This window comes from Heptranchias perlo, chromosome 19, assembly GCF_035084215.1.
Source record: "Heptranchias perlo isolate sHepPer1 chromosome 19, sHepPer1.hap1, whole genome shotgun sequence".
In the NCBI taxonomy this organism is placed as follows: domain Eukaryota; kingdom Metazoa; phylum Chordata; class Chondrichthyes; order Hexanchiformes; family Hexanchidae; genus Heptranchias; species Heptranchias perlo.
In genome coordinates this window covers 45,597,614-45,620,478 of record NC_090343.1, presented here as the reverse complement: position 1 = coordinate 45,620,478, position 22,865 = coordinate 45,597,614, and the positions used below count along the sequence as shown (strand labels likewise).

The 22,865-nt window shown below is 44.5% G+C and overlaps 1 protein-coding gene across 3 annotated transcripts in view; it reads left to right on the top strand.

Annotated features, from left to right (window-relative positions):
* The window catches only part of LOC137335343 (protein TMEPAI-like), an 85,522-nt gene extending 77,262 nt beyond the window's left edge, over positions 1-8,260 (top strand). For 2 of the 3 annotated variants that reach the window (XM_068000677.1, XM_068000675.1), the window contains one exon: positions 768-8,260. In XM_068000677.1, coding sequence (XP_067856778.1) covers positions 768-1,313 — 546 coding nt within the window. In that variant the 3' untranslated portion in view covers positions 1,314-8,260. The remainder of the gene's footprint in view (positions 1-767) is intronic. The other variant, XM_068000676.1, reaches the window with a different exon arrangement.
* The last annotated feature ends 14,605 nt before the right edge of the window (positions 8,261-22,865 follow it).

The following is a 22,865-nucleotide window of genomic DNA, read 5'->3' as shown; positions in this document are numbered from 1 at the left end:
ATATAAAAGGAGGAGCCTGGAGCCTGAACACAGGAGCGTGGTTCCCACCCAGCATGGTTCAGCAAAAGCTGAATTTTGGTTACAAGGCACACAGCTCCCCATTCAGTATCTCTGTCACCCGTGGCTCAGTGGGTCGCACTCTTGCCTCTGAGTCAGAAGGTTGTGGGTTCAAGCCCCACTCCAGAAACTTGAGTACAGAATCCCGACTGACACTCCAGTGCAATACTGAGGGAGAGCTGCACTGTCAGAGTGCCGTCTTTTGGATGAGACGTTAAACCGAGGCTTCGTCTGCCCCCTCAGGTGAACGTAAAAGATCCCATGGCACTATTTCAAGGAGACCACATTGGCCAATGCCCTGGGCCAACATTTACCCCTCAACAAACATCACTAAAACAGATTATCTGGTCATTATCTCATTGCTGTTTGTGGGATCTTGCTGTGCGCAAATTGGCTGCCGTGTTTCCTACATTACAAGTGATTACACTTCAAAATACTTCATTGGCTGTGAAGCGCATTAGGACGTCCTGAGATCATGAAAGGCGCTATATAAATGCACGTTTGTTCATATCAACCACTGACCCAGTTAACTGAAATCTAAATTATCCTACTTAGAATTCAGCAGTTTAATTTGTTCAACTTTCTCCTGTGTTTTAGATCTTGTTTGTAATGTTGGATGCCATTTTTTGGGGCTTTGCTCTGTTGTCTTGTTGCTAAAAGCAGTAAGGGCTGTTGTGGAGGTGACTGGCTGGCTGTCTTTTCTGTTTCAGCAGCAGATTTACACGCCCAGATCGACCGACAGATTGACTGTCCCATCGTTCCTACAGCGGGATCGATTCAGTCGCTTTCAGCCCACCTACCCCTACCTGCAGCACGAGATCGACCTTCCTCCCACCATCTCACTCTCGGACGGCGAGGAGCCCCCTCCGTACCAGGGGCCGTGCACCCTCCAGCTCCGCGACCCTGAGCAGCAGATGGAACTGAACCGCGAGTCAGTGCGGGCTCCCCCGAACAGGACTATTTTTGACAGCGACCTGATAGACACGTCGATTTACAACGGGGGCCCCTGCCCTCCCAGCAGTAACTCCGGCATCAGCGCCACCAGTTACAGCAGCAACGGCCGAATGGAAGGACCCCCGCCCACTTACAACGAAGTCATAGGTCACTACCCAGGATCGACCTTTTTCCAGCACCAGCAGAACCATGGCGTCCTCTCCATGATGGGAGGCAACAGACTGCAGCACCCTCAGAACAATGGCCTTGAGAGTACAGTTGTCCGGAATAGCAAAGACAAAAAGACGGGACATCCCTTCTGAGACCCACTCTGTGCACTTCAACTAAAACCAAGGGGACGGGGCGGGGGGAAGTACAGTCATCGGTGCTCGCTCCCCTCCCTCCCCCACCCCCACCCTCCTTCTCCATTGTACAAAGTAAATACTTAGTTATGTCGCGTCTGAATTGAACTCTTGAGCTTAAGGCTTCAGGTGGTTCTATTGAGCTATGTTAGATAAGGAAGTTCCAATACTCTGTTACTTTAAAAGAGACCTTAGTTTAAGCGATGTGCGTAAAATGTTGTCTTTAATTATCTCACTTAACTTTAAAGAAACATTTGCACAAAATTTTATGTTGAAGAACCTGCAATATGTCTAATGAGAAATCTGCATGTGGAGGCAGGAGTATTTTTGTAATAGAAATGGCCTATAAGAAAATGATGTAGTTTCTTTTTTTTTGTTTTGTTCCCAGATGAGAGAAATGGCATTTTTTTGCATGCCATCTCAGCGTGTCTCTAACATTCTGTATAAAAAGAAAACAGGGGTTTAGAGTTATTTATGAACACTTTTGAAACATTGCACTATTTTGTAATATGAGTAACAAGCAGAGGCTTGCAATAGTGACGGCCTCCAGTGTCTGCCACAGACATACGAGCAAGCAAAGACGTTCTTGGATATAGAAGTGCTGAGCTACACAGATACTTGTAGGTGAAGTCCTGCAGGCCCCGGCTCCATTGGGAAAAGAAATTGCAATGATATTAGAATATAGAGCGAAGCTAGAGGGTTACGTGACATTCAAAAGAAATTGTGCTTTAAGACTAGATAATGGGAGTTACAAGGAAGCTCATCTGTTCCTCCTTGTGACTCTTAGTGACACGATGGACCTAATACTGTGAATCCAGCGTGCAGTACATCTTACAAGAACCATCAGGCTAGAAAATAGTCATGAAGATAACCAAAGACATTCAGTCCTCTTTCTACCCAGTGTGGGGGAATAAAATATATGATTTGTGACAATTTTGGTACCTTTTAGTGAGTCTGCAAGAATGTGCGGCAACTTTTATTAAGAAACCGTTCCCTTCAATGTCAACACTGGCCTCATTTTGAATTGGTTCAAGAGAATGTGGTGGTGAGGATTGGGTACCAGTCAGGTTTAGAAAATTGCCTGTATACTTTGGGAGTCTGGACACGAGTAATGGCTTTGCATACTTTGACTTGGAAAGAGATGGTTTGGGGGTGTGAACGGATTGCTGGTATAGGAGGATGCACTTTTTCCAAGCCTGTGGTTGAGATATAATCGGGGCAGTGTGGAGTCGTTCCATGCTACAAGATGGAAAAATATTCCATTCCCTATTATCGCCATCTCTTATAACCTTGAGCACAAAATTCCCCAATTGAGGTCAGGGGGGGGAATAAAGTTTGGCTTATTTATTGGGAAAGGGCAGGTGAGAAAAAGAGAGGGGAAGAATGACCATTTTTAATAGCAGGAAAAATCAGTCAGTAATTTGACCACTTCATGATTGGCCACGTATTCAGATCATGGTGGCTGATAATCTGACTTGTTCCTCTCTGCATGAAGTTTGAAAGTTGGTTGTGGAGATGTGGAAGAGCCCACATTTTGAGATGACCCATTCGTTCACGGTGGCACAATGAGTTGAAGATGAGTAAGGAATTGAGGGTTCTGAACAGTCAAAGCCCTGATGGATTTCCATTGCATTTAGCCATTTGTTGATGGAGGGTTGGTGACCTTTTCAAATGTTCTTGCCTCAACATTGTCTGTGTTGAACACAGGATATTTAAGGGGTTGGATGATGAGTCTCGAATGCTTTTCAAAGAATTATGCATTTTACTTGGAAGCTTGCAGCACATGCCTGGCCTCCAGTTGGATTTGCATATCTCCCATATTATGGTAGCTGAAGGTGGAAGGAGAGGCAGTGAAATGGATCCAGGTTTTGTAGATGAGACAAAAAGGCGGTTGTATATTTAGTCTTGACATAAAATATGAACTGCATTAACTTTTTTTTGTAAAGGGGCTGCTCAACCTTCTAGTGGCCTGCAGTAAACGCTGTCAACCTCTGATAATATGGTTCATCTGGTAGGCAATGATTTGCTGAATTGATTTGAAGTTCTCAATCATACCATTGTGTCCCCAGTATAGCTTTCCCTGGTTCTCAGTACAGCCACTGAGCTCACAGTGGGCCCGTATCACTGGCCATGCCAATAATGAAAGTTCCCCCAATGTCCTGCTTTCAATAACCAATAACAACCACACCTCCAAATGGCATCCATTTTTCAATTTGTTACATTATTGGCCAAAAAGTTGAAACTTATAATGGTGAATGTGGTATAAATCCGTCTTTCTGATTAACATGCCCGGTACTTCAATCTAGTGCCTGATAATTTCTTCAAAATCTCTCTCTTGAAAGAGCAAATTGGATAGGAGCTCCTACAGGCTTACGGCAGAAAGCTGCTCCTTAATTGGTTGAAAGTAGAGGTTGGATTAATGGAACTCGCCAATCACCTCGTGTGGCCACAAGTGGTAGAAACCATTTAGATGCATGGTATCCTGGTTGTGTTGGATGTATCTTAGTAGCCCCCTTCCCAAAAAGAAAAGCCAACTTCTTTCATGCATATCTTTGAATCTGCCTCAGGCAAATGGTCACCATTTGAATGGTCTTCATATAGCATCTGTTGTCCACGTTCAACAGAGCCTAAGGGGCGGTAACTTGGTCCTGCAACCTTCACTTGCACCGCACTCTTGATGTCCTCACTGGATATTGGGACTTTTGGTCCTGAGCAGCTCAACTTGTTGACTGGCTAGACGAGCACATCTCACCAGTAAGAGTAAGCTAATGCCCACCTTCCACAAGGTATGTGAAGCAGTCTGGAACAAATCTGAAACGCCAGCGATATCTGTGGCTGCTCATCTGTCCTCTGGAGGAGAAATGTGCAGAGTTTCAATATGCCTTCCAACTAGATATTCGTTGTAGAAAGTGAGAGAGAGCTGGTTTTGTTTGGCTGTCTAAAGCCAAGTGTAACTGCACAAACTTGCAACTGGAGAGGGCGGGGTAATTTTAACCTAACCGGCTGAGCGGGAAACCCGTGGGATTGGGTGACAGTTTTACGCCCTGCCCAATATTACTATTGACTTCAGTTTCCTGACGGGTGGGTTTGGTTAAAATTGCCCTAGAGTCGAAGAGAATTTCAATCACTTGTAAATGGTCTGTCCATCACATTAATCGATCCAGTCTGCAAAAAGAACACAACGTAGCGAATTTTGGAAGAACCGCCGTTCCTATTTGTTCTTCCCTTCTTACTTTTTACTTCCCTACTTCTTGTAACAGTACTGCACAGTTTAGCTCTGCAGTTTAGCTCTGCAGTTAGCATTGTTTTCAACCACACTATCGTGTTCCCTTAATCTAAGGGTTACCAGCAATGGCCCCACATGTTATATTTTTTTTATTAAACGCTGTTTTTTGAGTTTGCTCTGTGTCTGGCCCTCCTCCTGTGTTCTGCAGTGGAGATCCTTGTCATTGCCAGCTGAAGGCTCAGTCTAATCTGTGTTGAGTTTGCTTTCTCTGAAATCGCTCCACCTTCACTATCGAATCGCCTTTCACTATCGAATATATGTGTGATTTAGGCACAGTGAAGTGTTCAGTTACTGAAGTCTCTTTTTAAAACTTGCTGTGAGATTGAGGCAGTGTGTTCATCGCTTTTATGTCTGGTCTATTGAGAGTTCTGCAGGCTGGGAGAGGAATCGTCCATGTGCAATTCAGAAGGGGAGGGAAAAAACGGTGTGACCTTGTCTTAAGATTTCAGCTTTATATTAACACTCCCAGGTTCTGCAAGTGTTGTGCCTCATGTTAAAAGTGCTGCTTTGTTCAATTTATTTCTTTTTTTTCCCCCCTTTGTCTCTGTCTCTCTCTCTCTGGTGCTGTGTATAACTTGAATATATTATGCACATATCCTACCCAGTGGGTAGAGAAGAATTTATATTATGGGTATTGTATGATAGCATGTAGTTTAAACAATAGTATTAACCAAATGAATGGAATCTGTGAAATCTAACCTACACCACCATTACGTTGTTACAGTCTAAATAGAGTTCTGTTGAGTCTAAAGTCAAGAATGGATTAAAGAGGAACCATGAAAGGGATAGTTACTTTGACAGGTTTATTTCCAATATTGGTTTTACAATAAACAGCTAAGCACTGTAAAGACGAATACTGCAGCTCCTGCACTTTGTAACCGTGATCTTTGGAGTTTGGAATGATGCTGGTTTGTCATATGAGAAGAATTTGTTTTTTAATTAAAGAGTGGGTGCAGTAGTGAGATTGGGTGATAAATGGAAACTGCTCCTGGCGGTGGGGGCGTGGTGATGTGACGGGCAGTGTTAGTCTGCCCCGTGTAGGGTCTGTGATGGGCTCAACATAGTCTGCCCTCATTGAAACCAAAATAGTCTACTGCCTTATTGCCTCCATCAGTGTTTGAAAGGCGGGATGCTTTGTTATGTAGGAGTGTGAAATTAAAAATGAATTGCACTAAAACCTAATCTAAATTCCCCCGCTCTCCTCCCCTGCCCCCCCCCCCCAACCACAAAAGTCAGTGAACCACAGGATGACTGAAATTGTGTAGCAGTATTGAAGCATCCTCTGGTCGTTGAATGAGATTCCCACTCCTCATTCCTGTGTATCAGTTTGCGCCCCATCCATAAACTTAAACCACGTGCTTTAAATGAACTGTACGACACAGTGAGTGTTGGCACAGTAAACCCAACGGCATTGGCCACTTGGATTCGACCTTCACTGGATCCTGACCCAACAGTTTGATTAAATTCTGGCAGTTAGTGCACTTTGAAGACAATTCATTATCATGTTCACATCGTTTTCGAACAAAAAATGGAACCAAAATAAACATTTACTGAGGTTTTCTTTTTGAACAGTACAAAGAGGCTTTTTGATTTTTTTTATTATTTAGTTTTTCCCCCTCCTGAACTCAGCTCACAAACATTGTGTAAAATCATGTTTGTAATGGGAAAACTGAGTTAATCAGCAAACCACATTTGACAGCAACAGCTAAAGTACTTTAAACCATAAATCGCGTACAAAGTATCTCAGTAAAGACAGTTGAGGTGCTCATTAAACTGCTAGCTTGGCATCTCTTTTCCCCCCCCTCCCCCCACGGGGCTTCCTTCAACTTTAAGGTGAGAACACCAAAGTGTCCCCCCACCTTTTAAAAGGGGAGAGTGACTGCGAGCAGCCCCCCAGAACTGGTTTAACCCTAACATCAGAATATTCAATAGTCAGCACTCAGTCACCCTGCAAAACTACTGCAGCCTGTCAAAAACCAAAGGAAAACAGAAAAACACTGGAGACACCCAGCAAACCCTCAGGAGTTGTGAGGGGTCCTGAAGAAAGGTTTAACCTGAAACTTTGACTGGTTTGTGCTTTCTAACCACTGACTGTCTCCAGTGTTTCCTGTTTGAGGTTCAGGTGACTGATTTCATTTTTAAAACACACCCTTTTTAAAAGTGCACCCTTTTGTACTTTGATTATCTGAACCCCTCGATTTACATTCCAGTCCATAACTTGCTCGCAGGCTTTTATTCTCTTTTATAAACCATCCGAATCCCTGGGGCAGATTGCAGACTGAGACTGACTTAGCAGCACATTGTTAGTTATTTCCTAGCTGAGTTCAGCCTGTAACTCACTCCCAGATAATGAGTCCGTGTTATTTTGAAAAGACATCTATCTATCCGTTACTCGGCAGCTCAGAAGTTTACTGTGACAGTGACTGATACGGGGGGCTTTAATTTATGGTTTGAAAGATTTGCACCTCCGAATTCCCACTGTGATCCGGAATGAGAACTCCCTGTGTGGCTCAGGACTGTGTTTAGCTGGAGTTAGCTGAACAGTAACAGCCTGTCTCGCAAACTCCCACCCATCCTGGATTTGTACCCTTTTATCGTTTCAAATTTTCTTTTTAATTATATAATGTTTTTAAATATATATTTTAAAAACTCCAGTTGGGCAATGCTTTGGTTTGGAAGGTCGTTCAGTTTTATTTTTAAAACCGAGCTTTTCTACAAAGACTGTGCTTAGAACTGCTGGGTTTAAACTTTGTGTAAAATATATACAGCACTTTTCAAAGCAGTAAAAGTAACATTTTTTTCTCTCTCTCATTGTAGTAACTGTGGACTCTCCATGCTGATCTTACAAAAAAGATTAGCTTATTGTACAAGCTTATTGTGTACGTGACTAATGGTGTTTTTTTTTTAAAAAGGCAATCTCTGTGTTGTCACTGGGATTTGAGTTACCGTGAGTGTCACATATTTTCACAAGGTTTCAGTGAAGCCCCTTTTCCCTCCCACACTAGGATTTCAGCAAAGGGGCCATGAGATTTTCAAAGTAAAAAAACATGCCCGAGCTATACCATGTACAGACTCTGTGCTTCCAAAGTTGGGCTGTGCCTGGAGGGAGCAACTTGAGCTCAATTTTATATAAAACACTAGGACTGGACGTAGGAGTAAATTGAGGGGAAAGAACCAAGAGCGTCTCACAACAAGTGTGTACTGGTTTCTTAAGTGTGCTTTAACCTACCAGTGCACTATAAATCCTGATGACAACACTGAATTTGTTTTAATGATAACGAAATCATTCCTATCACTGCATCTTTGCACCCGTGTATATGGTGCCCGTGAACCTGCCTCTTCCTGTAAACTGGTAGTGGTGTTAGAATTGATTTTAGATTCCCTCTCCGCTCCCCCCACACACACCCTCCGCTCCTACCTCCCCCCCTCCCCCTTTCCCCCGCCGGGCTATTTTATGCATTAACGCATTCGCGGAGTTGTTCAAAGTGGTGACATTAATCACAATTATTTTTATTTTTTGTTTTCAGACGCTTGTGGTCGACTTTGCAGCGATCACATTTAAAACAAATTTAAAAAAAACTTTAAAAAAACAAAAAAAAAATAAAGATGAGAAATAAACAAACTGGACTGTTCTGTTGTTTATTGACCCTCTTGAGTTGTGGAATCAAGTGGCGGTGGTGTTCGTGAATATGCAGAACAGAATCAGAGATTGTGTATAATATGGACTGGGCCCCAGCCAACCTAGATTATATGCTCAGGTCTCGAGTGAGGCTTGAACCCACAGTCTTCTGACTCAGAGGGAAGAGTGACACCAACTGAGCCAAGGCTCACAGAAATGTCCCATCAGAAGGTAACTCACAGGGAGTATAACACACAGGACTAAATGTCCCATCAGAAGGTAACTCACAGGGAGTATAACACACAGGACTAAATGTCCCATCAGAAGGTAATCCACAGGGAGTGTAACACACAGGACTAAATGTCCCATCAGAAGGTAACCCACAGGGAGTGTAACACACAGGACTAAATGTCCCATCAGAAGGTAAACTAATTCTACAGTATTCAGCTAAAAGTATAAAATTAAGTCTAGCTGAAGAATAAAAAAATGAACTAAGACTGTCCTGCGATTGAAATGACCTGGCTGAAACACACGACTTGTCTTTCTTGAACCTTGCCCGCTGGTTATTTCCCTGTCTTTGACTGTGCCAACTTGTACTCCTTTGTTACCATCGTTCCTCGGCATTCACTTGTCAGGGTGGAAGCCATAGTCTTTCAAATCACTGGTTATCTTTGTATGAATTTGATGAAGGCAAGGTTCCATCTATTTGCAGTTTTCCCCTGGTCAGTTTTGATATTTTTCCAATTAAATTCAAAACCCACTCTTCCACCAGCACTACTTTTGGGCAGTACAAGAGCAAGTAAGGCTACTTGAGTCAACTTTGTAAACTGTCCTTCCACTGGGACACTAGAGAGATTAAATAATCCTCCTCAATTCCCTTTCCCTCATTTCCACTGGAATTCAGACCAGCTACTTCAAAGGGTTTGAAATCCTGGAACTCACCAGGCAAGGAGCGAGCGACCAAGAACATTAGTAAATCGTGAACAGGAACCCTCTAGCTATGTGGACTGCTCTTTACTTTTTCAATCCAGGTCAACCAACTCACTGTGAAGGACCTCAATCCTCAAAGGAAAGATTCTTTTCCAAATAAATAATTGCTTTCTCACGCAACGTCCTCCATTAATAAAAAAGAATACATTTGAGAGGATCAGAAAGATCACCTCTTTTTCAGCTGGCACTGCTTGGTTTAAAATCTAACAGAGTTCTGTCTTGCCTTGTTAGAACCTTTGGATCAATCACTGATTTTTTTTTTTCCTGGCATTTAAAACCACATCTCCCTTCATAAACCTGCTTGACACTTTTTTCCAGAGGCTGTACATGAGTTTGTGGAGAAAATGGATACAGCACCATTCCCTTTGAAGAGTCAGATTTAAATTAATTATCATGGGTAATGTAGCCCACAGGAACATCAAATAAAATTCTAGGAGAGTGGAAATGAAAGTTCTGCAGTTTTTAGAAACACGTCATCCTTAGGCAAAAAGTCGGATTTAAAACCTTCAAAGAGTCTGAGTTCTATTGCCACAAAGTTCTAAACTCAGACACCAACATGTTGTGCTCCCTAGGGCAGATCCTAACTCATAAGAGTCTTGAGCCACTTCCTATGGAAGAGTAGCTGAGGTGGTTTCCCATGGCCACCCTCACGGTTTTTATCTTCGGAGCCCCACTTACCCTTTCAGAAGTGGGACTACCTGCACCCCTACTGGACATCACCCAGTATCCATAGCTGGCGCTCTCCACTCACCGGGGCAGTCTGGAGCGAGGCCCGAACCCAACCCTTCTGAAGCAGGAATACGGCCACTGAGCCAGTGATCACACCGTCATCAACATGCAAAAGACACAAAACTCATTCAATTATGACCTTCTGGATTGTGACCAATGATACAAGGCCGCCATTGGATCTTCCACATCAAAGTGACTCGTGTTATGTGGCTCCTTTTCTGAAGCATTATGCACAATATGACATGGGCAACCTAAGACAACATGCATTTATATAGCGTTTTTAAAGTAGAAAAATATCCCAAGATGATTCACAGAGATGCAATCAGAAATAAACAGACCCTGAGCCAAAGAGGGAGATACAGTACCTGTAAAAGAAAGATTTAGATTTATACAGCACCTTTCATGACCTCAGGACATCCCAAAGCACTTTACAGCCAATGAAGTAACTTCTGAAGCATAGTCACTGTTGTAATGTTGTAACCCGACATCCAATTCGGGCACAGCAAAGTCCCACAAACAGCAATGGAATAAATGATCAGATCATCTGTTTTAGTTGTTGGTTGAGGGATAAATATTGGCCAGGACACGAGGGAGAACTCCCCTGCTCTTCTTCAAATAGTACCATGGGATCTTTTACGTCCACCTGAGAGGGCAGACGGGGCCTCGGTTTAACTTCTCATCCGAAAGACGGCACCTCTGCCTTCCCTGCATGGTGTATATTCTATATTTTTCATTGGTGTTAAAGCTTGAATTATATGTAAAATGCTGATGTAATGTATATTAACTAAAGCAAGACAGGCATTGACTCAGCCTGAAAATTACAAGCAATTTACTGACCCAACTGATCTGGGCAATTACCACGATGAATGATCTCTTTTTGCCATTTTCTTTCCCAAGTCCTCCTGATGGGAGTTAAACAATTGACCACCACTGGGGACATGAACTAGTCATATCTGAAAACAACCAACACCTGACAGCATCGTTGTGTGATGTTTCAAGCTTTTTCTCTGTCCACAATCAAAGACCTTCACTGCTGTACAGTATCTCTCTTTTATTCTGCTTAATCATTGGGAAAGTAGCCTTCAGTGACAAGTGGGTCAGGTATAATGGGGTATATCTGACTTGACTTCCCCATTCCCACATTGGAGTTGACCACTTAGGCCCTTGAGCTGTTAGCCCAATAAACCTCTGGAGTCTGATAAATCGGTTATATAATCTGTTTCTCATTAGTGCAAAACTGAAAGTGCTACACATCAATACAAAATTCAGTATAACTTGGGAGTCAGGTCAGCAATCTGACTGAGAACCACATTACAGCAACCTGCTTAGTTTCACACACAATCTGGAGCACACTGCAGAGCCCCTCCAGATCTGTCCAGGCAGCAAAGATGGGCCCTGAGGACTCTCAACGGTTCTTTTGGTAACCAATCTAGTAGAGACATGTAGCTGTTTGGTCATTATCCATGGGAGCAGAGGGTAGGCTTTGGCACCCAGAAGTCATCCGTTATTGTGACTTTCTTCCCTGAAGAGATTAGGAATGGGCCAAATGTTAACGGATGAAGGCACTGTGACAACTTCCTGCATATCTCACCTTGATGTGTAGTACCCTCTGCTTGCTGTCACACACCTTCACTGTATATTGAGAATGTGAAAGCCCTTCTGTTGAGGTTGTCGAGGGGGTGTTTTGTGGGAGCTCGCAAAGCAAAGCGGGTGCCATCGATTGCACCCTGAGCCTTGGGAAAGCCACCAACCCTCTAAAATTGGATGATCCTACCTTGCTGCTGCCTCGCTGTAATACCAAAGGTGATGAATTCCCCTGCTCTCCTGTAAAGTGCGTCAGTCACCTAATGAATGCAGGCCCGTACTCACCCTGGCTGATCTTGCACAGCTCGTCCTTGCCTGCCTGAAATGAGCCTGTGCATGTGATGGTCACCTTCACAGCCACAGAGAGAGCAGTGTGAGCCCTTTGACCGTGGCTGCAGGTCTTCGTGCAGTAGGTGGCACCGTTCTCCTATTACCTCTTTCTTATACACTTCTCCTCAATAAGGTCCTCATATGACCTGTGCTGCCTGTATATTCTATGGGGGGGACATTAATATCTGGTGGGGTACATACCCCTTAAATGCTGCCCGGATCTCTTTTGCTTCAACCTGTGCTGCTGCTCCTCCTCCTTAATAATGGAACACGAGGGTATGCCCACAGTGGGGACCATACCTGCTCCTCAGAAGCCCTCACTGCAGGTAGGTGAAACTCTGCCGGAGATCTGACCCTGTCAGACGCAGCGAGAAGCAAGTCCAGGTGTCTATAGAGAGAATGGCATAAAAATCACTGCAGAAATCACAAATGAAACTCTCCAGACTCTTCTGGCTCAGACAAGTGCCAGGCAATGGCCATCTCCAACAAGAGAGAGTCTAACCACCTTCCCTTGACATTCAACAGCATTACCATCACCGAATCCCCCACCATCAACATCCTGGGGGTCACCATTGACCAGAAACTTAACTGGACCAGCCACATAAATACTGTGGCTACAACAGCAGGTCAGAGGCTGGGTATTCTGCGGCGAGTGACTCACCTCCTGACTCCCCAAAGCCTTTCCATCATCTACAAGGCACAAGTCAGGAGTGTGATGGAATACTCTCCACTTGCTTGGATGAGTGCAGCTCCAACAACACTCAAGAAGCTCGACACCATCCAGGACAAAGCAAACCGCTTGATTGGCACCCCATCCACCACCCTAAACATTCACTCCCTTCACCACCGGTGCACTGTGGCTGCAGTGTGTACCATCCACAGGATGCACTGCAGCAACTCGCCAAGGCTTCTTCGACAGCACCTCCCAAACCCGCGACCTCTACCACCTAGAAGGACAAGGGCAGCAGGCACATGGGAACAACACCACCTGCACGTTCCCCTCCAAGTCACACACCATCCCGACTTGGAAATATATCGCCGTTCCTTCATCGTCGCTGGGTCAAAATCCTGGAACTCCCTTCCTAACAGCACTGTGGGAGAACCTTCACCACACGGACTGCAGCGGTTCAAGAAGGCGGCTCACCACCACCTTCTCAAGGGCAATTAGGGATGGGCAATAAATGCCGGCCTCGCCAGCGATGCCCACATCCCGTGAATGAATAAAAAAAGAAGGTCCTCATGACCGCCTGTCTCGGTCGATCCCGGCAGCTGCTGAGCCTCAGGATTCACCGTCTATGTTACCGAGCTCATTCCCAGCGTAAAGGCAGCAAACTCACAACGGCAGTGCCTTTGGCCCTCATTATAATATATGTAAATGAGGGCACTCGGCAGGTGGATTGCAGGATGGGCCATAAAGTGCGAGGGTACGCGGGGGTGAATTTAAAGCCGCAAAACAGGCGGAAACGGCTTTATGCCCGAATATCCTCCGCTGTCTCTGCAACGTTAATGTGCCAAAAACGGCATCTAAATTCACCCCACTGTGTATAAAGTACTTTCCTGACATCTAGTGGCAGAGGTCAGAAATTACAACACTGCTCTTCCATAATGCAGCACTACAGGGACCACTTTTAATAAAATAAGAAGTCAAAGGTGAGACAGGCCATTTTGTCCAACTTCGCATCAACATTTTAAACATCCCTAATGTGTTTGTCATTATCCTGAACGTATATCACTCTTTGAATAAAGAAGTCTGACCATGTTCAGTGCTCCTACATAAAACCCAGCATCCTGGTTGAATTTTTAATGGTCTTTTCTACCCGCTTTTAAAGATCTCTGTATCTGCACCCCTAGACCTCACTGCTCCTCCACCCTGTTAAGAATCGTACCACTTAAGATATACTTCATTAAACTGTTCCTTCCCCCATAAAGGACTACTTCACATTTTCCTGCATTAAACATCTGCCACTTACTTGCCCACACTGCTAATCTGTCTATGTGCTCCTACAGTCTCCTATATTCTTCTTCATTCTCTCACAAGTTTTGGTGAATAATACAAAAAGGCTGTCCAAATGAGAGTATGCCAATCAAAAATGAGAGCTTGATATAAAAGGGGGCATTTTATATGAGTTCTGTCGTGGTGACCGTAGCTCTTCAGTTTAGCAGTCTTTTAAAGGGGTTTAATATTGACAAGGAGAGATTCTGACATCTAGTGGTACACATTGGATACTGCAAGGATAGCCTGTCGCCTGCAAGAGTACAGCATTCCCTCAGTGCAGTCTTGATGGAGTGCTGCATTCTCGGAGGAGCTGTCTTTCGGATGAGACGTTAAACCAATGTCCCGTCTGCCTCCTCAGATGAATGTAAAAGATCCACTGGCACAATTCAAAGTATTTTAAACTGAGCTGCTCACTACAGCTATGGCTTACATACAAAAGAGAATCATTTTAAGGCAGTTTTTTTTAGCTGTCTTAAATTTGAGGCCCTATTTATAACAAAACTGTCCTAATTACTCACAATGGCCCTTTCAGTGTTGAATACTCTCTTTCAGCCTATGCCTAGCCAACATGACAGGCGACCTTTAACCTTCTCTCAGGCCTCAGCCATATTTGCCCAAGCCAGCCATGAGCGGATATAGAAACACAACCTGGGATGACTCAAGCTCTGATCCCCCTCCCCCTGGTTCAGAAAGCTCCTGGCTTCCTCATGCCTACTGTTAAGGTCGTTAAGTCAGTGTTGGGGAACTAAGGAGTTGTGCACGTGTACTGACACTGTAAGGCATCACACATGGAGGCTCCAATTACTAGAGTGAGTGATTGACCCATGATTCTAAATGCAATGATCCCAAGGGGTTGGGCTGTGTGAAGATGGAGTTATAACTCCTTCCACCCGAGGGGAGGGGTTAAAGGGCTAAAGAGGGAGTGAGGGGGAAGTTGGTTTTATAAGGCAAGGTCCAGAAGGTTCTAGGTTGTGTCATCCAATTCATTAGCCACTAGCCACATGTGGCTAATTGGAAATCCAGATGTGGCTAATTGGAAATCCAGATGTAGCTAATTGCATTTTTAATTAGTAAATAAAAAATTAGTAATAGACGCTGTCGTTGGGCATGTGATCTCAATAATCATATTCGCACGGCATGTGAATGTGAGCTTTAACCTTTTTGTGTGTTTGTCTGGGGGGGGAGCGGGGGTGGGTCTGGGGGGGGAGCGGGGGGGGGGAGCGGGGGGGGGTGGGGGGGAGCGGGGGTGGGTCTGGCTCGTTTCGTTGTGCGAGTTAACAGTCTCAGCAATCACACTGATGAATTTAAAGTAACGCCTGCAACCATTGGACAAAATCCTAGAAGCTGCACTAAGATGGGATGTGTCTGATACATTCATGGTAGAATTCCAAACTTTGAACATAAGAAATAGGAGCAGGAGTTGGGCATTCGGCCCCTCGAGCCTGCTCCGCCATTCAATCAAATCACGACTAATCTTCAACCTCAACTCCACTTTCCCACCCGATCCCCATATCCCTTGATTCCATTAGAGTGCAAAAATCTATCTATTACAGTCTTGAATATACTCAACGACTGAGCATCCACAGCCCTCTGGGGTAGAGAATTCCAAAGATTCACCACCCTCTGAGTGAAGAAATTCCTCCTCATCTCGGTCCTAAGTGGCCGACCCCTTATCCTGAGACTACGTCCCCTAGTTCTAGACTCTCTAGCCAGGGGAAACAACCTCCCTGCATCCAGCCTGTCAAGCCCTGTCAGAATTTTATGTTTCAATGAGATCGCCTCTCAGATATCTAAACTCGAGTGAATACAGGCTGAGTCGACCCAATCTCTCCTCATACGACAGTCCTACCATCCCAGGGATCAGTCTGGTGAACCTTCGCTGCACTCCCTCCATGGCAAGAATATCCTTTCTTAGGTAAGGAGACCAAAACTGCACACAATACTCCAGGTGTGGTCTTACCAAGGCCCTGTATAATTGCAGTAAGACATCCTTGCTCCTGTACTCAAATCCTCTTGCAATGAAGGCCAACATACCATTTGTCTTCCTAACTGATTGCTGCACCTGCATGTTTGCTTTAAGTGACTGGTGTACAAGGACAAGTTCCTCACTCTCATTAGGCCCTTCTACTAAGCATTTTATGTCTTCTACTGTGAAGACAGATACAAAATACTTGTTTAACGTCTCTGCCATTTCCTTATTCTCCATTATAATTTCTCCTGTCTCAGCCTCTAAAGGATTTGTCCAGCCTATATGACAATTAAAGTCCCCCACGATTATCGCATTACCTTTGTTACGAGCTCCTATTATTTCTTGATTAATACTCTGTCCAGCAGTATAACTACTGTTAGGGGGCCTATAAACTACTCCCACCAGTGTTTTCTGCCCCTTGTTATTTCTTATCTCCATCCATACTGATTCTACTTTCTGATCTTCTGTGCCAAGATCCTTCCTCACTACTGTCTTTATCTCATCCTTTATTATCAGGACTACTCCCTCCTTTTCCATTTTGTCTGTCTTTTTGAATTGTCAAGTACCCTGGAATATTTAGTTCCCAACCTTGCAACCACGTCTCTGTAATGTTATTAGATCAAACCCATTTATCGCTATTTGTGCCATTAATTCGTCTATCTTGTTACCACTGCTTCGTGCATTCAGATAAAGAGCCTTTAATTTTAACTTTTTACCATTTATCCCTGAATTGACCTTATTCGCTGATGCACTATTACCGTTAAACTCTCTGTCCCTTCCTGTCACACTCTGCTTATCTTTACCCAAATCGCTACCCTGCTCTAATGTCTTGACTTTTCTCTTAGATTTTTAAATTTCCCCTCACCTGACCCCCTCCCCCCCTCCCTTTTTAGTTTAAAGCTCTATCTACAGCCCTAGTTATTCGATTCACCAGGACACTGGTCCCAGCCTGGTTTAAGTGGAGCCCGTCCCATTGGAACAGCTCCCTCTTTCCCCAGTACTGGTGCCAGTGCCCCATGAATCGAAGCCCCTGTCTCCCACACCACTCTTTGACCCACGCATTTAACTCTCTGATCTGTTTGTCCCTGTGCCAATTTGCATGTGGCTCAGGTGATCCAGAGATTATTACCTTTGAGGTTCTGCTTATTAATTTAGACCCCAGCTCCTCAAACTCCCTCATTCTTAGTTCTACCTATGTCATTGGTTCCTACGTGGACCACATCAACTGGATCCCCCCCCCACCCCCCCGATGCTGCAAGTTCTTTTCCAGCCGTGAGGAGAAATCCTTAACCCTGGCACCGGGCAGGCAACACAGGTCGCGGCTGCAGAGAACAATATCTATCCGCCGAACTATACCCTGCCATTACCACATTCCTTTTTACTCCCCCAACTTGGTGAAAGAGTAAGACTGCAAAGTTTTGCTCTTAATGGTGATAGATGTTTAAGTGAATATGCACGGCATTTACCTGTATTGTGTGTATGTCGTTTTCTACTAAAATTAGTGCATGTGGCTAAAACGGTGTCACTGTAGCTACGCTTGTGACTAGTCAATGATTTCTAATGGACAACACTGTTCTGGGGTAGAAGATGGTGAGATGCTGCTGTGTTCTGACTTATAGCATGTATACTGTTCATTATTAACAATACTCTGGAGTTCCCTTAGGAGTTGTTGAGGACCCTGTTAATCTGATGCTTCCTGTTGGCATTCGCGTGCGTTTATCCAGGAAATGCCTTGAGGATGAGGACTCTCCTAACAAACTCTACACCTTTTGGTGACCGATGTTCCTGTCACATCCTACAAAGGTCTGCAGTCAATTTTGATTTAAAGTGAAATGTAAATGTTTTGTTAAAATAAACTGCAAAAGGTGAAAAAACAAGACTTTTTGTCGCTGGTGAGATGGAGACCAGCAGTTTTCTACCAATAAGCTGGGTCCAACCAAGCAACCTGTTGACTCACAAAGAGGATATGAGCAGAAAATCACCTCCTCATTGGCATTAAGATGTCAGGAAAGGAAAGAATTGTGTATTTTTTTTATGTAAAGATTGCTTCCTTAGATTTATCTCTTAAGTTTGAACTGTTCAATCTTTTCAGAGTGAAGGGCTATGGAAATTCTCCCCATTTAAAACAGACAAAATTTTGTTGAATTTATAAAACTTTGCTTTATAAAGCAGAGAATTAGTATTTTTAATAAAAATATTAAGCCATTGTAGTTTGGAACCCATTAGAGACAGGGTGAATTTCATCAGGACTTCTGCTCCCCTGTTGTAACTTCAGCACAAACCCCCGTTTACGCAGGTAAACAAAGTTTTTTACCAAAGTTATGACAGCGGAGCTGGAGAAGCCCCGAGGAAATTCATCCTCTTTGTTAATCAGATAGTTAACATTTCTGTTACAAAAAGGAGTGTACAAAATATTGATACGTCTGATAGAAAATACATTAAATAGAATTTTACAGAACAGAAACAGGCCATTCAGCCCAACTGGTCCATGCCAGTGTTTATGCTCCACACAAGCCTCCTCCTACCTTACTTCATCTAACCCTATCAGCATATCCTTCTATTCCTTTCTCCCCCATGTGTTTATCCAGCTTCCCCTTAAATGCATCTGTGCCATTCACCTCAACCACTCCTTGTGGTAGTGAATTCCACATTCTCACCACTCTCTGGGTAAAGAAGAAACTATTTAGAGTAAGGGATGGGGGGGGGGGGGAGGAGAGTCACGACACTCCATTGATAATTGTTTGGCTTAAACTTCACCTGTCATTGTGTGTGTGTATCCAGGGCCACTGCAGCCAGGTGGGATTTTCTTTTCATTATTACTCAATCTTTGTGTGACGTTGAGCCAATTAGAGTAATTTAATCTCTGCTCATTTTGCTATAAACGTGGTGATTGGTAAGGCAGGGAGTGGATATAAATCGTATGAGGTGTAGTTGGGAGGGGTTTGCACCCAATGTAAGCCTGCACCCAAGGCAGCATACGTAAATTCACAGAACGACAGATGTGGTAGTGGTTATGTTACTAGACTAGTAACCCACCATAGCAGTTTGAACATTTGAATTCATTTTAGAACAATTAAATCTGGAAATTAAAAAACAAATCTCAGTAAGAGTGACCATAAAGTTGCTGGACTGTCACTAAAACCCAACTGCTTCACCAATTCCCTTTATGGAAGGAAACCTGGAAACCTGCCATCTTTATCCAGTCTGGCCTATACGTGCCACCAGTCCCACACCAACACAGTTGACTCTGAAGTGGCCGAGCAAGTCACTCAGTTGTATCAAACCACTATTTCCAGTGGTTCAAAAAGAAGGATCACTTTCTCCGGGTAACTAGGGGTGGCAATAAATGCTGACCTTGCCAGCGATGCCCACATCCTGAGACTGAATTAAAATAAATAGGTCTTGTGAGTTTTAGAGGGGAAATTAAATCAATGACAAGGCTACCCCAATGGAAAACCCAATTTGAAACAGGGAACCAGACACATGATATCAACCAACCCCCTGATAGAAACCAGTCATTAGAAACAACGAGAGGCTGTTTTGTCAAACATATGAAGGAGAAGCAACTCAGTGTTAAGCAGCAGCAAAGCACATTCTCTGAGTGATTGGCTGAAAATGTCAGCGTATAAGGAGAGAGTGGCAAAGGGTGACACATGGATAATTTTCAAAATTCTTTGTTATCTGGAAGGGGACCTTACCAGAGGTTTGCAGTTTGCCAAGGGGAGAATATTGAGACATGGAAAGAAGTCTCTAAATGATTTAAATAAGCAAAGGCTATGGGCCCTGACAACATCCCAGCTGTAGTGCTGAAGACTTGTGCTCCAGAACTAGCTGCGCTTCTATCCAAGCTGTTCCAGTACAGCTACAACACTGGCATCTACCCGACAATGTGGAAAATTGCCCAGGTACGTCCTGTCCACAAAAAGCAGGACAAATCCAATCCGGCCAATTACCGCCCCATCAGTCTACTCTCAATCATCAGCAAAGTGATGGAAGGTGTCATCGACAGTGCTATCAAGCGACACTTACTCGCCAATAACCTGCTCACCGATGCTCAGTTTGGGTTCCGCCAGGACCACTCGGCTCCAGACCTCATTACAGCGTTGGTCCAAACATGGTCAAAAGAGCTGAATTCCAGAGGTGAGGTGAGAGTGACTGCCCTTGACATCAAGGCAGCATTTGACCGAGTGTGGCACCAAGGAGCCCTAGTAAAATTGAAGTCAATGGGAATCAGGGGGAAAACTCTCCAGTGGCTGGAGTCATACCTAGCACAAAGGAAGATCGTAGTGGTTGTTGGAGGCCAATCATCTCAGCCCCAGGACATTGCTGCAGGAGTTCCTCAGGGCAGTGTCCTAGGCCCAACCATCTTCAGCTGCTTCATCAATGACCTTCCCTCCATCATAAGGTCAGAAATGGGGATGTTCGCTGATGACTGCACAGTGTTCAGTTCCATTCGCAACCCCTCAAATAATGAAGCAGTCCGAGCTCGCATGCAGCAAGACCTGGACAACATCCAGGCTTGGGCTCATAAGTGGCAAGTAACATTCGCGCCAGATAAGTACCAGGCAATGACCATCTCCAACAAGAGAGAGTCTAACCACCTCCCCCTGACATTCAACGGCATTACCATCACCGAATCCCCCACCATCAACATCCTGGGGGTCACCATTGACCAGAAACTTAACTGGACCAGCCATATAAATACTGTGGCTACAACAGCAGGTCAGAGGCTGGGTATTCTGCGGCGAGTGACTCACCTCCTGACTCCCCAAAGCCTTTCCATCATCTACAAGGCACAAGTCAGGAGTGTGATGGAATACTCTCCACTTGCTTGGATGAGTGCAGCTCCAACAACACTCAAGAAGCTCGACACCATCCAAGATAAAGCAGCCCGCTTGATTGGCACCCCATCCACCACACTAAACATTCACTCCCTTCACCACCGGCGCACTGTGGCTGCAGTGTATACCATCCACAGGATGCACTGCAGCAATTCGCCAAGGCTTCTTCGACAGCACCTCCCAAACCCGCGACCTCTACCACCTAGAAGGACAACAGCAGCAGGCACATGGGAACAACACCACCTGCACGTTCCCCTCCAAGTCACACACCATCCCGACTTGGAAATATATCGCCGTTCCTTCATTGTCGCTGGGTCAAAATCCTGGAACTCCCTTCCTAACAGCACTGTGGGAGAACCGTCACCACACGGACTGCAGCGGTTCAAGAAGGCGGCTCACCACCACCTTCTCAAGGGCAATTAGGGATGGGCAATAAATGCTGGCCTTGCCAGTGACGCCAACATCCCATGAACGAATAAAAAAAAAATCTATCTCCTGGCAGGGATGACCTTATCCTACAGGCAATACTATCTGGAAAGCAACGGCCTGAGGCCTCACTACCCACGTTTTTGCTCCATGGTACCATACTTCAGAGGCTTGTTGTCATCCCCTGCAGACCCATAGGGATTCTCAGTAATAATGAGGTGGTTTATTATGAAATAGCAAGTTGCAATGGGGTGATTGACAACCTTACTTTAAACTGGTATTACAGGCACACGATGGATATAGTAGATTCAGGAAGCCTGCTATGGGAACACTCCAAGGAATATCTCTAGCAACTACATATACAAATGTCCTCCCAGGCACTCCCTAATCCAGCTCTGAACCCCCATCTCTCTTCAATTTTTCTCCCATTTCCCCTCATGTTCTCTCGTGGATCTCATGGACAAGATGAGCTCAACCTCCTGTTCTCTTGGCCCCATTCCCACTAAATTGCTGACCACCCAACTTCCCTTCCTGGCTCCCATGCTAGCTGTCATTGTAAATGGTTCCTTCTCCCCAGGTAGTGTTCCATTTCCTTTCAAAACCACTGTCACCAACCATTTCCTCAAAAAACCACCCTCAAACCCTCTGTCCTCACAAACTAATGCCCAGTCTCCAACCTCCTTTCAAGTCCTTGAATGTGTTGTTGTCTCTCAGATCTATATCCATCTCTCCCACAACTTCCCGTCTGAATCCAGATCCTGTCCCTCCCACAGCATCAATGGTTGTTTGTCCATCACTGTTGATGATGACAGCCTATGATTCATCTTCAATTTAATACAGGCTGTGGATTCTCATACGACTGTAAAGTCCGATTTTCGTGAGGAATGTTTTCCTACACACAGGACATCGGACGTCAGATTGATCTAAGGGCTGATCTTTCCTTGATTTCCTTTGGGATCTCTTTTCTTTTGTCTAGCTGGATAAGACTTGCTTCAAGCTTTGTTGTGGATTGTGAATCATCTTTTGCCACTGTTTCCTGTCACAAACATCATGCTCCCATGTGTCATTTGAGATGCCACATTTTTTTAAGATTGGACTTTAGGCAATCCTTATATCTTTCAAACTGATCACAAGATCCTTTATCAAGCTTCAACTCTCTGTAGAATACCTTCTTGGGTATTTAGTATCAGGCATTTAGACTAAGTGACCAGCCCACCTTAGCTGTGCCTTTACTATCATTGCCTCTATGCCCGGCATATTTGCTCTTCCGATGGCCTCAGTGTCCAGAATCTTGTGCTGCCATCGAATTTTCATGATTTTCCTGAGGCAACCTAGGTTGAAATGATTTGAGTTTTTTGATGTAGTGACTGTGAGTGGTCCAGCTATTGCACACACAAGGTGTAAGGATGTTATAACTATTGCCTTGCAGACCTTAAGTTTCGCTACCAGTTTAATGGCCCTTTTATCCCATAAACTCACACGGAGCCTTCCAAAAGCACTACTGGCTTTAAACCAGTGATAAACCCTAACCAAAGTCATGAATGACATTCTCTGACTGTGGTGGATTATCCCTGCTCGTCCCCTTCACAACTCAGCAGTCTTTGACACGGTTAATCCCACCATCCTCCTCCAATGCCTCTCCTCGGTCCATGCTTGGTTCAATTCTTACCTATCCAATCGTAGCCAAAGCACCTCTATCAATGGTTTCTCTTCCCACCTTTTGGATTTGACAAAGAGCTTCCT